General features: G+C 39.4%; 1 protein-coding gene across 9 annotated transcripts in view; it reads left to right on the top strand.

The window, feature by feature from the left end:
* Positions 1-231: 231 nt before the first annotated feature.
* HORMAD2 (HORMA domain containing 2) overlaps positions 232-17,169 on the top strand; it is a 92,312-nt gene continuing 75,374 nt past the window's right edge. For 7 of the 9 annotated variants that reach the window (XR_012376431.1, XM_073886820.1, XM_073886821.1 and 4 more), the window contains exons 1-4: positions 242-365; positions 565-620; positions 8,211-8,298; positions 15,358-15,499. Coding sequence is in view for 8 of the 9 variants with exons in the window: in XM_073886820.1 (XP_073742921.1) it covers positions 8,248-8,298; positions 15,358-15,499 (193 nt within the window). In the remaining variant the exon portion in view is untranslated. Of the gene's footprint in view, positions 366-564; positions 621-8,210; positions 8,299-15,357; positions 15,500-17,169 lie in introns of all 9 variants that reach the window. The other 2 variants (XM_073886819.1, XM_073886825.1) reach the window with 2 other exon arrangements.

Below are 17,169 nucleotides of genomic sequence, written 5' to 3' on the forward strand. Positions count from 1 at the left end.
CGAAGGCATGTGGCCTGCGAAAAAGGGCGAAGGAGGCGGGGCGCAGAGGACGCCGATGCTGAGGGGGCCGGGCCCGCCAGGGGTCCGTTAGCGGCCGCTCGCCTCTTTTTGCATATTCATGAAGCCGAACGGGGCGGACCGCCCAGGCAGGCAGCGGAGAGGTCATGAATTATTCATGAGGAAGCGTCTCGTCCCGCCCAAAAAAGGCCTGTTGACTATTCATGAGCCTGAGAGGGTTTGGGCTGGAAAAGGCCGTTGGGTACCCACCCTTCTGTGAGAGGCGTCGACGAGCTGAGATGAGGGCTGTCCAGACGAAACGTCTCCGGGGAAAGAGCGCTTGAGCATCGTCAGTTTCCTAGGCTTAGGTTAATTTTTTTTCTTTTCTTTTCCTTGAGGCTTTAAGTTTGATTTGAAAGTATTTCGCTGAGGCTCGAGGTACTCTGAGGAGAAAGGGGAAGGCGGGGGCTGAGGAAAAAGAGAAAGGGAAGCTTCTAGATAGCACCCCACCCCCTCCCTCTACTCCCGCCCTCAGCGTTCGATTTTGAAAATTTTACCCTATAACAGGAAAAAAAGAAGTGGAGAGAATCGTAGTGGGAACACCCGCATTCCCGCTATCAAAGGTAGCTCTTGAATTCAGATTTCTGTGGGAAAGAAGGAATGAGTTTTGGTGAGGAAGCAACAGCGGTAATTAGCGGCCAAGCAGTGGGTCAGGCCAACGACTTCTGTGTATTGCTGGGGGTCGGAAGTGGAGCTTTGGGGGTGATCTTGGCTAGATCAGGTTTTCTCCAGTCATGGAGGTGTTTTGCCAGAATCAATGCCTGGCGCAGACCAAGAGATGACAGAGCTGGGGATTGGTCCCCACGGAATGACCTCGGCTCCTTTGCTACCTTTTCCAAAACGTGCCGTTTAATTTCCACGGACTTTAGTTCCCCAAACAGTACAGGGGGAGAAAGTGCCTTGGAAATGCAAGATTAGCCAATCACCAACATGTGTTCAGGTGTGCAGAGCATGGGACGGAGGTGTGCAGTACACCGTGCACTTGCCTGGTGAAAACGAAGATAAAGCACGGTTCTTGCCCCTAAAGGAGTCTGATTTAAATTAGGCTGAGTCTAATTTCTCCCCCATTGGATCGTCAATCTCTTGAGATGTGAGCAGTATTTTGCATCTTTGCAATCCTACATGATGCCTGGCACACTGTAGTCACCCAGTAAATGTTGAATGAATAAATAATCGAAGTAGCCCGAAGAAGATATTAAAAAAAAACAAAAGAGCATGAACAAATATCCAGTTAATATAGTGGAAACCATTTACTCTGAGTGAGCGTGGAGAAAGGGAATTATCAGAGCCAAATGGGATTTGTTAAAATGGTGAATAATAACTTATGGAAGCAAACTCTGAAGCCTTTGAGTAACTGGGTGACCTTTGACAAACCAAGTTCTTTTGTTGGACTTCACTTTCCTCTTCTTTATAGTTTTGTATTTTACATTTAAATCCATGACTCATTTTGAATTAATATTTGTATACAGTGCGAGATTTAGGTTGAGAGTTTTTGTTTTTTTGTTTTTGGGTGTTTTGTTTTGTTTTGGCCTATGAATGTCCTATCATTCCAGTACCATTTGTTAAAAAGACTGTCCTTCCTCCACTAAATTGACTTTCCTTTTCTTTGAAAATGAAGGAATTGGATTATCTGTTTCTCCTTTCCCTTCCAACTCTATGATGCTAAGCCCATTTATGTCAAAATGTACTTTCTTTGTGTAAAGTCATCATTCATATCAGGCAAGAAAGGTCATCTAGTTGCATTTTAGAATCCAGCTATTAGATATTGTTCATTTGATAGAAAGGGGATTTTCTTGTTAAAAAAAAATGGTTTGGGAAGATTGGGAAAGATGGGTGGGGAGCATTAGGAAATCAAGTATTATAGTCTTTGTGCAAACATAATAAAACTGGTTTTTACTTCACTCAGAATGGCCAAAGGCAGGGGGCGGGAAGTGGCTTAGGCTTTAATACGCTGAACAATAGCTGGTTAATCTTTATCTGAATCTTGGATTCACACATACAAGGGTAAAATAGTAAGCAATTGTGTCACCATTTTAAATAGGGCAGTTGAGATGTAGGTTAAGAGGTAAGCCTAGCATGAGTCTTTATCTGAGAAAGCACAGATATCTTTTTTTTTAAAAAGATTTTTATTTATTTGACAGAGACAGTGAGAGAGGGAACACAAGCAGGGGGAGTGGGAGAGGGAGAAGCAGGCTTCCTGTGGAGCAGGGAGCCCGATGTGGGGCTCGATTCCAGGACCCTGGGAGCATGACCTGAGCTGAAGGCAGACATTTAATGACTGAGCCACCCAGGCGCCCCAAGCACAGATATCTTACCTCTTCTCAAGATCATAATTCTTGTCACAGAGTAGAGATATCAAGTATAAAAGTGAATGCTATTGATGCCCTGTGAAATTTCAGATGTTTGTGGGTCAAATATGCAAGCAAATGTATAAATGAAAGACATTTGAAAGTTAGAGTTCTGTTCTTAAAATCCATAATTATGAAATCTCTCCTAGGCTTTTAGATAATGAGTTAGAAAAAAGTGATAAAAAAAATCACAGTTATTCTCTGAGAGTGCATTATCTGTAGTGTCATACCTCCTGGGGCTGTCAGCTTGTGAGGTTTCAAAATTAAGCAGAGTTTGTACTTGAATAGGAGACTTCCACAAAACACCTGCTCAAAGAGAAAACAACAGTAGCAACAGAATAATTAAAGGTTAAAAAGAGTCTGGCTATTTAAAAAATATATATATTTAGATATGTTTTGCTTTTCTAAAGCAAGCTCATTCTAGAACAACAGAAAAAGACACTACTGTGTTTAGAAATACACAAGCAAGCTCCACAACTAGGAAGGCACTGGTAGTGCATCATTTTAAATGGAATGAAAGCAAGGGCGCCTGGGTGGCTCAGTCGTTAAGCATTTGCCTTTGGCTCAGGTCGTGATCCCAGGGTCCTGGGATCGAGTCCCACATCAGGCTCCCTGCTCCGCGGGAAGCCTGCTTCTCCCTCTCCCATTCCCCCTGCTTGTGTTCCTGCTCTCGCTATGTCTCTCTGTCAAATAAATAAATAAAATCTTTAAAAAAAAATTAAATGGAATGAAAGCAAAAAGGAATTTCACTTTAGGGAGTCATTGTAGAAAAACCCCTAAATCGTGAGTCAAAATTTCTTGAGTTTTATTCTCAATTCTGCCACTAAGTGTTTGACCCTGAGTAAGTCAGTTGACTTCTCTGGACCCTGATTTCCTCATCTAGAAAATTAGATGTTTGGACTAGATGACATTTAAAGCTCCTTCTATCTCTAATATTCTGTAATTCTTTTCTAGACACTTAATACTTGTTCTTGTATTACTTCTCTATTGATTCAGCAAATGTTTATTGAGCATCTATTTTGTAATGGTGCTGAGGATTCAAGAATGAGCTGAACGAGACATAAAAGGTCATATATTACATGATTTCATTTTCTTTTTAAAGATTTTATTTATTTACTTGTCAGAGAGCACGCACAAGCAGGGAGAGCAAGGACCTCGATATGGGACTCGATCCCAGGACTCTGGGATCATGACCTGAGTCAAACGCAGGCATTTAACCCACTAAGCCACTCAGGTGTCCCTACATGATTCCATTTATATGAAATGTCCAGAATAGGCAAATCCATAGAGATGAAACGTAGATTAGTAGTTGCAGGGGGCAGGGGGCGGGGAGACTGGGGAGTCATTGGTAATGACTACAATTAGTAGTGATGGTTGCAAAACTGTGAATATATTAAAACCCACTAAATTGTACTTTTTTTAAAGATTATTTATTTATTTATTTGACAGAGAGAGACACAGTGAGAGAGGGAACACAAGCAGGGGGAGTGGGAGAGGGAAAAGCAGGCTTCCCACCAAGCAGGGAGCCCGATGCAGGGCTTGATCCCAGGACCCTGGGATCATGACCTGAGCCGAAGGCAGACGCTTAAAGACTGAGCCACCCAGGCGCCCCTAAATTGTACCTTTTAAAAAAAACTTGAAAAAATAAAGAATGAGCTAGACAGACACAACTTTACCCTCATGTTAGCTCACAGTAGGGTGGGATGGATACTTAAATGCAACCATGATACTGTATATGTTACAGTGGGCATATAACAACTTGGTGGTGGTGGTGAATAAGGAAATAGTTCCTTGAGAACACTATACTAAGCCAAATCTAGGAGATAAGTGGGTATTGAGAATGGAGAAGGTTTCAGGCAGAAGGATTATTGCTAAAGCCTGAAAGCTGGAGAGAATATGGTGTAGGGTAACTAATGTTGATAAGAATAACTGATGCATAAAAGTGTAAGGGAAAATGGTTAGAGATGTGACTAAGGAGGCATGAGCCAGATCTTGAAACCATGGTAAGGAGTTTGGATTTTATCCTGAGGGCAGTGGGGAGCCATTGAAGAATTTCAGTCTACAAAGTTACATAATCAAGTTTGCAATTTAAAAAGGAAACTCTGGCTGCAATACAAAAGACAGACTGGAGAAGGGCAGAATCAGTGACGGGCCGACTGGTGGTTGTAGCAGTCCAGGCAAAAGATGAGGCTAATCTCATCTAAGCAGAGATAACAACAACGTGTAAAGTGAGGAATGGACACATTTGATAAATAGTAAGGAGACTGGATGCGGAAGTGTGGGAGGGTCAGGATTGAGTCATAGTTTTTAGGCTTGAGCAGTTAGGTATTTGATGATGTCATTTACTGAGCTAGGGAACAGAAATAGGTTTTGGGGGAAAAGAAGTGACATTTAGATGTGTTGGGAACGTCAAAGTGGAACTGTCTCATAGAGGTACAGATCTCTAACTCCCCAGAGAGGCCTGGGCTTCTGACATATAAGAATCATTAGAATAGATATAGTAATTGAAACAATGGAAATGTATTTGTTCATCCAGGGAGTGTGTTTAGAAGTAAGAAAAAAAAAAGGAGCTCCTAGTACAGAACCCTGAACACCAAACACTAAGAAATGGGCAGGGGAAAAAGTTTGAAGTAGACAATGAGAAGGAACAACTGGAAGGCTGGAAGAAAACTAGGAGTTCAAATACTAACATAAGATTTTTATTTTTTATTTTTTTGAAGATTTTATTTATTTATTTGACAGAGAAACAGCGAGAGAGGGAACACAAGCAGGGGGAGTGGGAGAGGGAGAAGCAGGCATCCCGCGGAGCAGGGAGCCTGATGTGGGGCTCGATCCCAGGACCCTGGGATCATGACCTGAGCAGAAGGCAGATATTAACTGACTTTGCCACCCAGGCACCGCAGGGCTTGGTTTTCTAGAAATGCCATCAGAATGTCTTATGATCATACAAAAAAAAATATTTTTTAATCACCTTCTGTTGATTCTTTTTTAATTATTTATTTTTAATTTTTTTTTTTTGTTTATTTGAGAGCGAGAGTGTGAGAGAGAGAGCACAAGAGGGGGTAGGGTCAGAGTGAGGAGCCGACTCCCTGCGGAGCAGGGAGCCCTATGCGGGACTCGATCCCGGGACTCTGGGATCATGACCTGAGCTGAAGGCAGTCGCTTAACCAACTGAGCCACTCAGGCGCCCAAAAAATTTTTTTAAGTTTATTTATTTAATCTCTATACCCAATGTGGGACTTGAACTCACAACCCCAAGATCAAGAGCTGCATGCTCCACTTACTGAGCCATCCAGGCATCCCCATAGAGAAAAACAAACAAACAATGTAGTGGGGTTCGTAAATGGCTTAGTTGGTTAAGGGTCTGACTTTTTATCTCAGCTCAGGTCTTGATCTCAGGGTTGTGAGTTCAAGCCCTGCATTGGGCTCCACAGTGGGCGTGGAGCCTACTTAAGAAAAAAAAATCAATGTAGAATCTATTTAAAAACTCTTCTTTTTATTATTTATTATCTCTAAGGCTAATAACTACTCCAGTAGGGGGTTGTTTACATGGCTTAATGGGCCAGAACTAGAGCTTAAACTCTTTTTGCTCATTTTATTTCTGAAGTTTTAAGGCAGGCAATTGATGTGTTGAGTCAGATTTGAAGGTTATACACAGAAATGAAGGTTATATTCTGAAGTCAACAAAAGATACTTTGGAATCTTTAAGGACTGAAGGACTATTAGGTGGTTTTCAGTGTCCTATAAGATATTGTAAAACACTGTCCCCTAGTGTTGCTCTGAAGAAGTAATTTGAGAGAAATTACTTGTTTATAATCTCTATCACCATCTTGTGGCAGTGTCCTCAAATAATTCTGCCTTCTTTTATTTGCAAAATCATCCAGGATCTTGCATTAATCTATACAACAAAAAAGGTCACATGCTATCCTGGGTGATCCAGAATGGAATTACTTTAGATGGGTTATTTTACAAATACTTTGGTCAGAACTCCATAAAACATTGAAAAGAAGCCCCAGTATAAATTAAATTAAGCTCTTTGGAAAGAAAAAGGGAAATTTGCTTCTATTTTTTTATGCTAGTGAAGCAATAGAAGTGAAAACTGGATGTATTTTTTATGACTTAAAGTCCCTCTGTTTTACTTATTGATTTTTTTTTAGTAAACTCTACCCCTAATGTGGGGTTTGAACCCATGACCCCAAGATCAAGAGTCACATGCTCTACCAACCGAGCCAGCCAGGTTCCCCAAAACTAGATGTATTTTTAACATTAATATTTTTATTGAGTTAAAGTATGCATAAAATTCACCACCTCACCCGTTCTCAAGTGTACAGTTCAGTGGTACTAAGTGCATTCATGGTGTTGTGCAACCATCACTATTATCCATTCCTGGAAAAATATTGTCATCCTGAACAGAAACTCTGTGCTTTTTATTTTTTTTTTAAAGATTTTATTTATTTATTTGACAGAGAGATAGCGAGAACAGGAACACAAGCAGAGGGAGTGGGAGAGGGAGAAGCCGGCTTCCTGCCCAGCAGGAAGCCTGAGGTGGGATTCGATCCCAGGACCCCGGGATCATGACCTGAGCCAAAGGCAGACACTTAACGACTGAGCCACCCAGGTGCCTGAAACTCTGTGGTTTTTAAACACCCAATTCCTTCCACCCTCCAGCTCTTTGTAACTTCTATTCCTTCTGTTTCTATGAAGTTGACTACTTTAGGTACATCTGCCTCATATAAGTGAAATCATGCAATATTTGTCCTTTTGTGTCTGACTTATTTCACTTAGCATAATGTTTTCAAGTTTCATCCATGTTATAGCATGTATCAGAATATCATTCCTTTTTAAGGCCTGTATATATCATTGTCTATACCACATTTAAAAAATCCATTCAACTGTTGATGGACATTTGGGTTATTTCAACCTTTTAGATATTTTAAATAATACTGCTGTGAACATTGGTGTACAAGTATCTATTTGAATCCCTGCTTTCAGTTCTTTTGGGTCTATACCTAGAAGTGGAATTGTTGATCAATATGGTAATTCTGTTTAACTTTTTGAGGAGCTGCCATACTATTTTTTACAGAAGCTATAGGATTCCCACCAGCAATGCACAAGGGTTCCAATTTCTCCACATCTTCACCAACATTATCATCTTCCATTTTTGGGGAATAGCCACCCTAATGGGTGTGAAGTATAAATTTTAACTTTTGAGTTACCTTTAAAAACCAATAACCCGGGGTGCCTGGGTGGATCAGTCGTTAAGCGGCTGCCTTCGGCTCAGGTCATGATCCCAGGGTCCTAGGATCGAGCCCTGCATCGGGCTCCCTGCTCGCGCCGGGAAGCCTGCTTCTCCCTCTCCCACTCCCTCTGCTTGTGTTCCCTCTCTCGCTGTGTCTCTCTCTATCAAATAAATAAAATCTTAAAAAAAACAACAATAACCCATAAAGTTAATTCAAGAAATGTTTTTGAGCCCCTGCTATATACAGAGCACAGTTGCACTCTAGGGGAATAACGAGGATGAGTAAAATACATTGTTAAATCTTTGGATGATTTACAATTTATTTTTCTCCTCCAAATGGATTTGGGAACAAGCAAATTAACTTAAATTCTCACTGGGTGGTTGAAAAAACCAATCCAGAGAATTTATGCCAAATTCATAGAAAACGGGTATTGGAGATAAAAATGTTTATTAAACTGATTTTCCAAAGAATACAGTCAAATGCTAATTATGTAGTTCTTCTTTGGAAAATTCACAAAAAGGATTATGTCGGGGCAAAGCCTCTAATTTTTTTTTCACCCCCACAGGTTTGACCTGTTAAAAGAATCCTGATACATTACTACAATGGCCACTGCTCAGCTCTCTCACTCTATCAAAATTCACAAAACATCTAAGGTAATTACTAAGAATTAAAAGAAAATCAATGGCTATTTAGTGAGTTACTTCAGAATCATGACTTTGATCTTTGGTGTTTTTTTAAAACAGCAGTTTTATCAGTTAATTGGCACATAATATTTTGTCAGAGTATATCTACATTTTAACTGCGTAATGGGCCGGGAATGTTCAAGAAGTTAGAATACATTCCTACAGAGTAACTTACTGGGTGCTTATTTCATGTTTATATATTTAGATTTTCTAGAGTGAAAGAAATCAGAAACAAAAAAAGATGTTTAAAGAGAATGGTTTTTTGTTAGACATTTACTATGAAGCAATTAGGAAATTTCTGATAGGCACTGTGATGTAATTATAAGAACTGAGGAGAGAACACAGAGAGGAACTTGGAGGCTGGGCCCCTAGGGGAGCATGCCAGAGCCAAGTAATCTTTCTGGGTTCACAAGGGCAAGTTTGTCTTGCCCCAAGACATTCATTAATGAATTGTTCATTTATTAATTGAGAGCTTAATATTGTATAATATATATATTTACATATATGTGTGTGTCTATATATAATATGGTGTAATTCTCTGAGAGAATAAAAAAATCTTTATCTTCTAGAAGTTTAGAATCTGATAAGGGAAATACGATTTAGAGGAGTTAAGCCAATATACAAAGCAGTATATGTATTACATATATGTGAAAAAGAGTAAAGCAATACAAATTATAGGAATTTAGAGATTTTGTATGGTTTGTGTATTACTCATGAAGGAAATGTGACTTAAGGTGGACTTTGAATAATACAAAGGATTTGAGTAGAAGAAAGAGAAGAGAATTCTATGAGGAAAACCTACCAATGTGCCTTGGCTCAAAATGAGAAATGAACATGGCATATTTTAGAAAATAATGAAGAACCTATCCTTATTGGAGTTGAGAGACATCATGTTGAACAGAAGTAGGAAATAAAGTTGAATAGGAACTTTGGGAACAAATTAATATGGATCTTAAAAGCCAAGCTAAGGAATTTATGCTTTATTCTTTAATCAGTAGACAGCAGGCTTGATCAGGAGAGTGGATAAAATGATTGTTTTAGGAATATTAAGCTGTAGCAAAAACAGGGGCAAGATTCAGGTTGAAGGAGAATTAGGGCAGAGAGAAAGCAGTCATCTTTCTGGCTCACTAGATTCCTGTTCTCATTTGGTCTCCTAAGTGGGCTTCCTTCTTTGTGGGGGGGCAGGGGTACAGAATGCTGAGCTGGGTATATGAATTGCAATCAGTTTGGTAGTTATTTTTCTCACTGCAAATTAACAAATTGATTTTTTGATGTAAACAGATCTTTGTAGTTTGGATTATATTAACTACTTTTCCCAGGAAATTTTAAGTGACTATGATTTTGCTATTTAATACTTAACAATAATAACAATTATAAAAGCTAACATTTATTCAGCACGTACCATGTACTGGGCACTGTGCCAAGGGCTTTATATTATTATTTCAATTAAACCTCACATTAAGGAGGAAACTGAAGTGCAGAGAAGTAAAGTGACTTGTCTTGGGTCATGTAACTTGACAGCCAAGCTGTCAAACATCACTTATGTCATTAGCACACTATCTTGTTAAAATAATTTATAATAGTGTTTTCTATTATCAAGTCATAGTATTTTCATGTATTAGACATTTATAAAAACATCAATGATGACCCTTAAAATATTAGATCAGTTGAGCTAAGGAAAAAAAAAAACCCTGGAGTATAGAGAAATAACAGAACTCTAGAGGGCTTTTCCAACTATTGATCTTCATTACTACAAATGGCCTTTTAGATCCTATATTAAAAATAAATGTATTTATACTTTAGGTTATTTAATTTTACAAATGGTTATTATTCAAGTATTGCCTCTAAGTTTTGGCAAGTTTTCAGTAAGTTACTATATATGCATGCCATGCCAGCTATTACCCAATTACTCAAAAGAACCTTAATTTCTCAGGATCTGTGGGTACAAAAAACAATTTTCTGTAAAATTTTAAATGCATGTGATACACAACATGCACACCACATACACACCTAATGCTCCTTCAGCTTCAGTTTTTCCTGCTTCTACTATAGCTTAATATTCCTAAAACAGTTATTTTATTCACTCTCCTGATCAAATCCACTGACTTTCCATTGATTGCAGAATAAAGCATAAATTTCTTAACCTGCCTTTTCAGATCCATACTGATTTGTCTCCAAAGTTCCTTTCATACATGCAAGAGTAATAATTTTATTATATATTTTTAACAACTAAATATAATATAGTTTGATCATTCATTGCCACTATGTGGTATACCAAAGAAGAACAAAGCTTATACAGCAAAATCTAGCAAAGATCTAGAATGTCTTTGGGGTATAGATATAGAAAGCTTTTTTGAGGGGTGCCTGGGTGGTTCAGTTGGTTAAGCATATGACTCAGTTTTGGCTCAGGTCATGATCTCACGGTTGTGAGATTGAGCCCTGTGTTGGGTCTGCTTGAGATTCTCTCTCTCCCTCTTCCTCTGCCCCTCCCCCCCAATAAATAAATAAATAAATCTTAAAAAAAAAGAAAAATTTTGGGGGGGTTACATGACTGGCTCAGTTAGAAGAGCTTGTGACTTGGGGCACCTGGGTGGCTCAGATGGTTAAGCGTCTGCCTTTGGCTCAGGTTGTGATCCCAGGGTTCTGGGATCGAGCCCCGCATCAAGCTCCCTGCTCGGCGGGAAGCCTGCTTCTCCTCCTCTCACTCCCCCTGCTTGTGTTCCCTCTCTCACTGTGTCTCTCTCTGTCAAATAAATGGATGAAATCTTAAGAAAAAAAAAACGTGACTCTTGGTCTTGGGGTCATGAGTTCGAGCCCCACATTGGGTGTAGAGATTACTTAAATACATTAAAAAAAAGAAAGAAAAAAACTTTTTGGGAGTTCTTCTTCATCAAAAGCATATTTGTGGGTAGTACCTGCCTCTACATAACAGAATTATTAAAACTTCAACGGCTGAAACTGTGTAGTATAGTAAAAAGACCTCTGAATTTGATTAAGATAATCAGAGACTTAACCATCCTAACTTCTGACAGCATAGAAGTAGTAGTTTCACCTACTTTTGTATTTTCTATAAATGAAGTCAGTAGTAGTCATTTGTATCTGGTCTCTTTAATGTATGAGAATCATCAGTACTATTAAGATTTATGTATGAGAATCATCAGTATTATTAAGTATAGTTGTAGATCATTCATTCTCATTTCTTTTTTTTTAAGATTTTATTTATTTATTTGAGAGAGAGAATGAGAGAGAGAGAGAGTACATGAGAGGGGGGAGGGTCAGAGGGAGAAGCAGACTCCCTGCCGAGCAGGGAGCCCGATGCAGGACTCGATCCCGGGACTCCAGGATCATGACCTGAGCCGAAGGCAGTCGCTTAACCAACTGAGCCACCCAGGCGTCCCTCATTCTCATTTCTATATAGTATTCCATTGTGGGAATATATTACAATTTTTTATCCATTTTTTTGTTGATGGGCATTTGAGTAGTTTCCATTTTGGGTCATTACAAATAATGCTGTTATGAATGTGCTTTTAGTGAGCATATGTATGCATATCTGTCAGATGTATACCTATGAGTGAAATATGGGTCATAGAATATGTATATATTTAGCTTTAGTAGATACCACTGAGCAAATTTTCCAAAGAGGTTGTACCCACTGATTATGCTCCTATAACCAGTGTTTAAAAGTTTTGACTGATTCACATCTTTATCAACATTTGGTATTTTCTGATTTTTAAAAATTTTAGCCATTTTGTTAGGTGTGTAGTATTATTTCATTGTGGGTTTTTTTTTTTAACATTTTATTTATTTATTTGACAGACACAGAGAGAGAGCACAGATAGGCAGAGAGGCAGGCAGAGGGAGAGGGAGAAGCAGGCTCTCTGCTGAGCAGGGAGCCCGACGTGGGGCTTGATCCCAGGACCCTGGGATCATGACCTGAGCGAAAGGCAGACGCCTAACCGACTGAGCCACCCAGACACCCCTCATTGTGTTGTTTTTTTTTTTTAAGATTTTATTTATTTATTTGACAGAGAGAGACATAGCGAGAGAGGGAACACAAGCAGGGGGAGTAGGAGGGAGAGAAGCAGGCTTCCCTGCGGAGCAGGGAGCCCAATGTGGGACTCAATCCCAGGACCCTGGGATCACGACCTGAGCCGAAGGCAGATGCTTAACGACTGAGCCACCCAGGCGCCCCCTCATTGTGGTTTTAATGGGCATGTCCCTGATGAAGTTTGAGCACTGTTTTTTTTAGGGTGGGGGAGGGGTAGAGAGCAGGAGAGAAAGAATCCCAAGCAGGCTCTATACCCAGCACAGAGACCGTTATGGGGCTTGATCTCACAACCCTGAGATCAGGACCTGAGCTGAAATCAAGAGTCGGACGCTTAATCAAGAGCTACACTGGTGCCCCATTTGAGCCCTATTTATTGGACATTTGGATATCCTGTTTTGTGAAGTGTCTATTCAAGTCTTTTGTCTCTATTTTTCTTTTTGGTTGTCTGTCTTTTTTAGTGAAGTTTAGGAGTTCTTCATATATCCTGGATATGAGTCCTTTGCAGATGTATATATTGAGACTATCTTCTCCCATGCAAGTTGCCTGATTTGAACAGAAGTTCTTAAGTTTATTATAATCTAATTCATCAATATTTGGAAAATACTTTAAAATGAAAATGTATTGACACAATACCAGCTGGAGTTCATGAGACATATTTTGTGCTTGGATTAAATAAGAGAGCAAAAAGCAGTCTCAGACTGTGACAAAAATGGTCAAATTTTTATTTTTATTTTTATACATGTACACAGTAAATACTGAATATGACAAACATGTTGAAATGATAACTCAAGATGCAAAATAAACTATCAGCAAATATTCTATATTTTATTTGGCAGACAATTCTTGTATTTTTAATATTTATTTATCCATTTTAGAGAGAGAGCAGGGTGAGGAGGGGCAGAGGGAGAAGAAGAGAGAATCCCAAAGGGATTCATGTGGAGCCCAATGAGGGGCTCGATCCCACAACCCCGAAACCACAACCTAAGCCAAAACCAAGAGTTGGATGCTCACCCAGCCGTGCCACCCAGGTGCCCCTAGACAATTTTTATACACTGAAGTAAAATTCATGCATCTGTCACTGTCTTACAGCATTCCTAATATGGCACACCATTTCTTAGGTCAGACTATCCAGTCATTTAAGAATAACTGTATACATTTTCTTTTTTTTTTTTTAAACAGTTTGGCGATTTTTTTTAAAGATTTTTTTATTTATTTGAGAGAGAGAGAGTGAGAGATAGAGAGCACGAGAGGGAGGAGGGTCAGAGGGTCAGAGGGAGAAGCAGACTCCCTGCTGAGCAGGGAGTCCGATGCGGGACTCGATCCCGGGACTCCAGGATCATGACCTGGGCCGAAGGCAGTCGCTTAACCAACTGAGCCACCCAGGCGCCCTAACTGTATACATTTTCAATATATCATACATATACATGTATAAAATTTAGAAGGAAACTATTGTTAACGTTGATACATTTTGTGGAAGGCTATCTGACATTTTATAGAACCTTAATATTCTGCAGAACTCTAGCTTAAGCAAAGCACAGAAGTATGGAGATACATGGTAGTAGAATAGTAAATGAATAGTAGCTCCACATAACTAGAGTAAGGTACATAGGAGCTGATAGGGAATAGGGGCGGCGGGGGGGTGGTGTGTGGCAGATGAGGCAGCGGAGTTAGGCAAGGATAAGACTTTGATAGTTCTCAAATGCCACACAAAGGTACTTGAACTCTATGTTACATGAACAATAGTCATGTCATAATAAGATTTGTATTTTTTAAAGTTAATAGTGATGGTAATATGAAGGACAGAGTGAATGAAAGGAACTGTTGGCAGGAAGATCAGGGGCTACAGCAGTAATAAAGGGTAGAAGTGAGTATGGCAGTGACAGAAGGGAAAGGAAAAAATACATTTGAGAACTCCTTTAGAGAGAATTATAGGGTTTAGTGATTGGATGGGGTATGAAATAAAAAGGAAGCCAAAGACAACTCTACTTCTACCCTGAATGGTTGGCGTGGAGGCTGATTCATTTGTCTGACAATGAAATTTCAGATCAGGTTTCAATGAAAGGTAATAGAGATAAGCTGAGTTTGAGGGGTCTACAAAGTGGTCTAGGTGCAGAGGTTCACAGAACAGAAACATAGAAGTGGGGGCTCAGAACACCCTGTAGAGGCTATAGCTGAAGCAGTGAGACTAGATGAGATTACCCAAGAAGAGAAAAGGACTAAAGATAGAATTTAAATGTTTAAAGGGCAGAAAAACTGAAAAAAATGAAAGAAATTGAGATAGATATGGGGGATGGGTGAAAAAATCAAAAGAAAACAGTGTTATGGCAGCTGAAAGAGAAGAGGGAAAGTGTGGGCAAAAGTGTCAAACACTGGGCGCCTGGGTGGTTCAGTTGGTTAAGTGACTGCCTTCGGCTCAGGTCATGATCCCGGAGTTCCAGGATCAAATCCCACATCAGGCTCCCGACTCAGCAGGGAGTCTGCTTCTCCCTCTGACCCTCTCCCCTCTCATGCTCTCTCTCTCTCAAAGAAATAAATAAAATCTTAAAAAAAAAAAGTGTCAAACACTGCAGAGAAGTTACACAGTACAAAGGACAGAAGAGGTCAACGATAGGATATACTTGACTTTGGAGAGAATAGTATAGAATGGAGGTTATAAAGACAGATTGCATTGCATTCTGAGGAGTGTGTGAAAGGGAAGGAGATTATGTAATCATAGTAAAACTTTAATTTTGCCTCAAACCCATGGATCATTGTGAAATAAATTATACTAGTCTTGAATTACTTGGGTAACTCTCCCTGCCTTTCTGCTCTGCCTTGCCTATGGAGATCAAATTTAATGCAATTTTCAAAGCCCTGTTTCCTTTTGATTACCTATAAAGGTATCAGAGTTGAAGTCCTGAAAAATCTTCCCATATTTGTGGTAATGGCATGATGGCTGAATATATTAAAGAATACTAATCTTTTTCATCTTTTTTGCCCAGGAAACCGTTTTTCCATCCCAAATCACTAATGAGCATGAGTCATTGATAATGGTGAAGAAACTTTTTGCTACTTCTATTTCATGTATAACGTATCTAAGAGGCCTGTTTCCAGAGAGCTCTTATGGAGAACGCCATTTGGATGGTAAAGTTTAACCAAGTAGTTATCTTGACTGTTGTAGCTCTTGCCTCTACTTGGCAGGGGTAAATCTTTCAATTCTCACAGTGTGCTAATTCCAAGTCATGGGATTGTTCTTCAAGATCAATTTGCTAATTCATTTTCCATTTTAATTTCAGTATGTTTAGTGGTTTTACTTATAGGAAGCATTAGTTCCTGGCTAGATACCAAATGACAGACTGAGAAGAAAAGAAATCACTATAGATAAGCCCGGTAATTCTAAACCATACCTATAAAAGCAACAGCCATTCAAAATCTATTCGGGTGTTGTAGATTTGCACTATCTTTTGCCTCAGTTGAGTTTGTTCTTTGAGGTATACTTTGGCACCGAGGCAATTTAATGGAGGCAGGTGAAAAACTCTTCTTCCTGTGAACACATATAAATATGCTGGAAGAAAAGCATATTCATGCCAAACCCATTTGTTGATTAGAATGGATAGACAATTACTATTCTAATCAGCACTTTTCTTTTCTCAGTTGCCAGGTCTCCTACTTTACTCCCTTTTATTTCTTGTGTCTTAAACTGATGATCTCATTTCCTTATATTACAAGCTGTTTCTGGCTCCTTTCCTTGTCTTGTATTGAAAGAAAATAAATGTACCTAGACTCTTCAATTTTTTAAAATCTTATTATTAGCTTAAAAAGCTGGATTGTGATAACAATTCAGAAAATCTTGCTGGTTTGTCACTAAAATGGGAACTTTCATTTGGGAAAATAATTGTAGAGAGCTATAAGTTTCCTTGTATGATATTATTTTTCAAGATCTAACTTTACTTTAAATTCCTCGCATCTGTATTTAATGATATACCTTGGCCTCATTCCAATTAAGTTTTCTTAACATTTCATCCTCTATACTAGCTAGCATCACTGAAATGCATGTATGCTGTAAATACAAAAGCATGACATTTGCAATCATGACAACTTCATTTGTATCATGTCTTCTTTTTTGGTCTATAGAATATAAATCTGTAATAGTGAATATGTTTATATGTAGCACATGGTAGCATTTCTCCTTGCTTGGAACAGAATTGGAAAAAACTGGAAAAAGGCATGTTTGGGGTGATTAATTAAGGGCTTATTGTGTGCCAGTCACTGCCCTAGGCATGGGGGGCGGATGTTAAAAAACAAAATTCAACTGAGTACATTTGAGGATCTAATCGGTTTTATTCAATGATTCATGAATAGTGCAGCATCCAATCTAGCAAATAGGAGTTCTGAGGAGCAGTACAAATTGTTAGACTGTTATAGGCAGAAACGGGACAGGACAAGGAAGTCATTAGTGAAAGAAAAGAAAGGTTTATTTCAGGCAAGGTCACCTTCCTTGGGAGGGGGGAGGGGGGTCTACCATGCAGATTACCTCACAAGTGTTGATCAGGAAATCCCAGATTCACTGGTTAAAGGTTACATTCCTGCAATTAAGTCTTGGTTTGCTCCTCATGGGGGGCAAGTGACTCCATTTTAGGCTCGCTCTTTCTTCCTTCCCTCCTTCTTTCCTTCTTTCCTTCCTTCCTTCCCTCCTTCCTTCCTTCCTTCCCTCCCTCCCTCCCTCCCCCTCCCTCCCTCCCTCCCTCCCTCCCTCCCTCCTTCCTTCCTTCCTTCCTTCCTTCCTTCCTTCCTTCCTTCCTTCCTTCCTTCCT

The sequence above is a fragment of the Callorhinus ursinus genome, unplaced genomic scaffold (genome assembly GCF_003265705.2).
Source record: "Callorhinus ursinus isolate GAN/ISIS: 27379988/994484 unplaced genomic scaffold, GSC_fseal_2.0 scaffold72, whole genome shotgun sequence".
Taxonomy (NCBI): domain Eukaryota; kingdom Metazoa; phylum Chordata; class Mammalia; order Carnivora; family Otariidae; genus Callorhinus; species Callorhinus ursinus.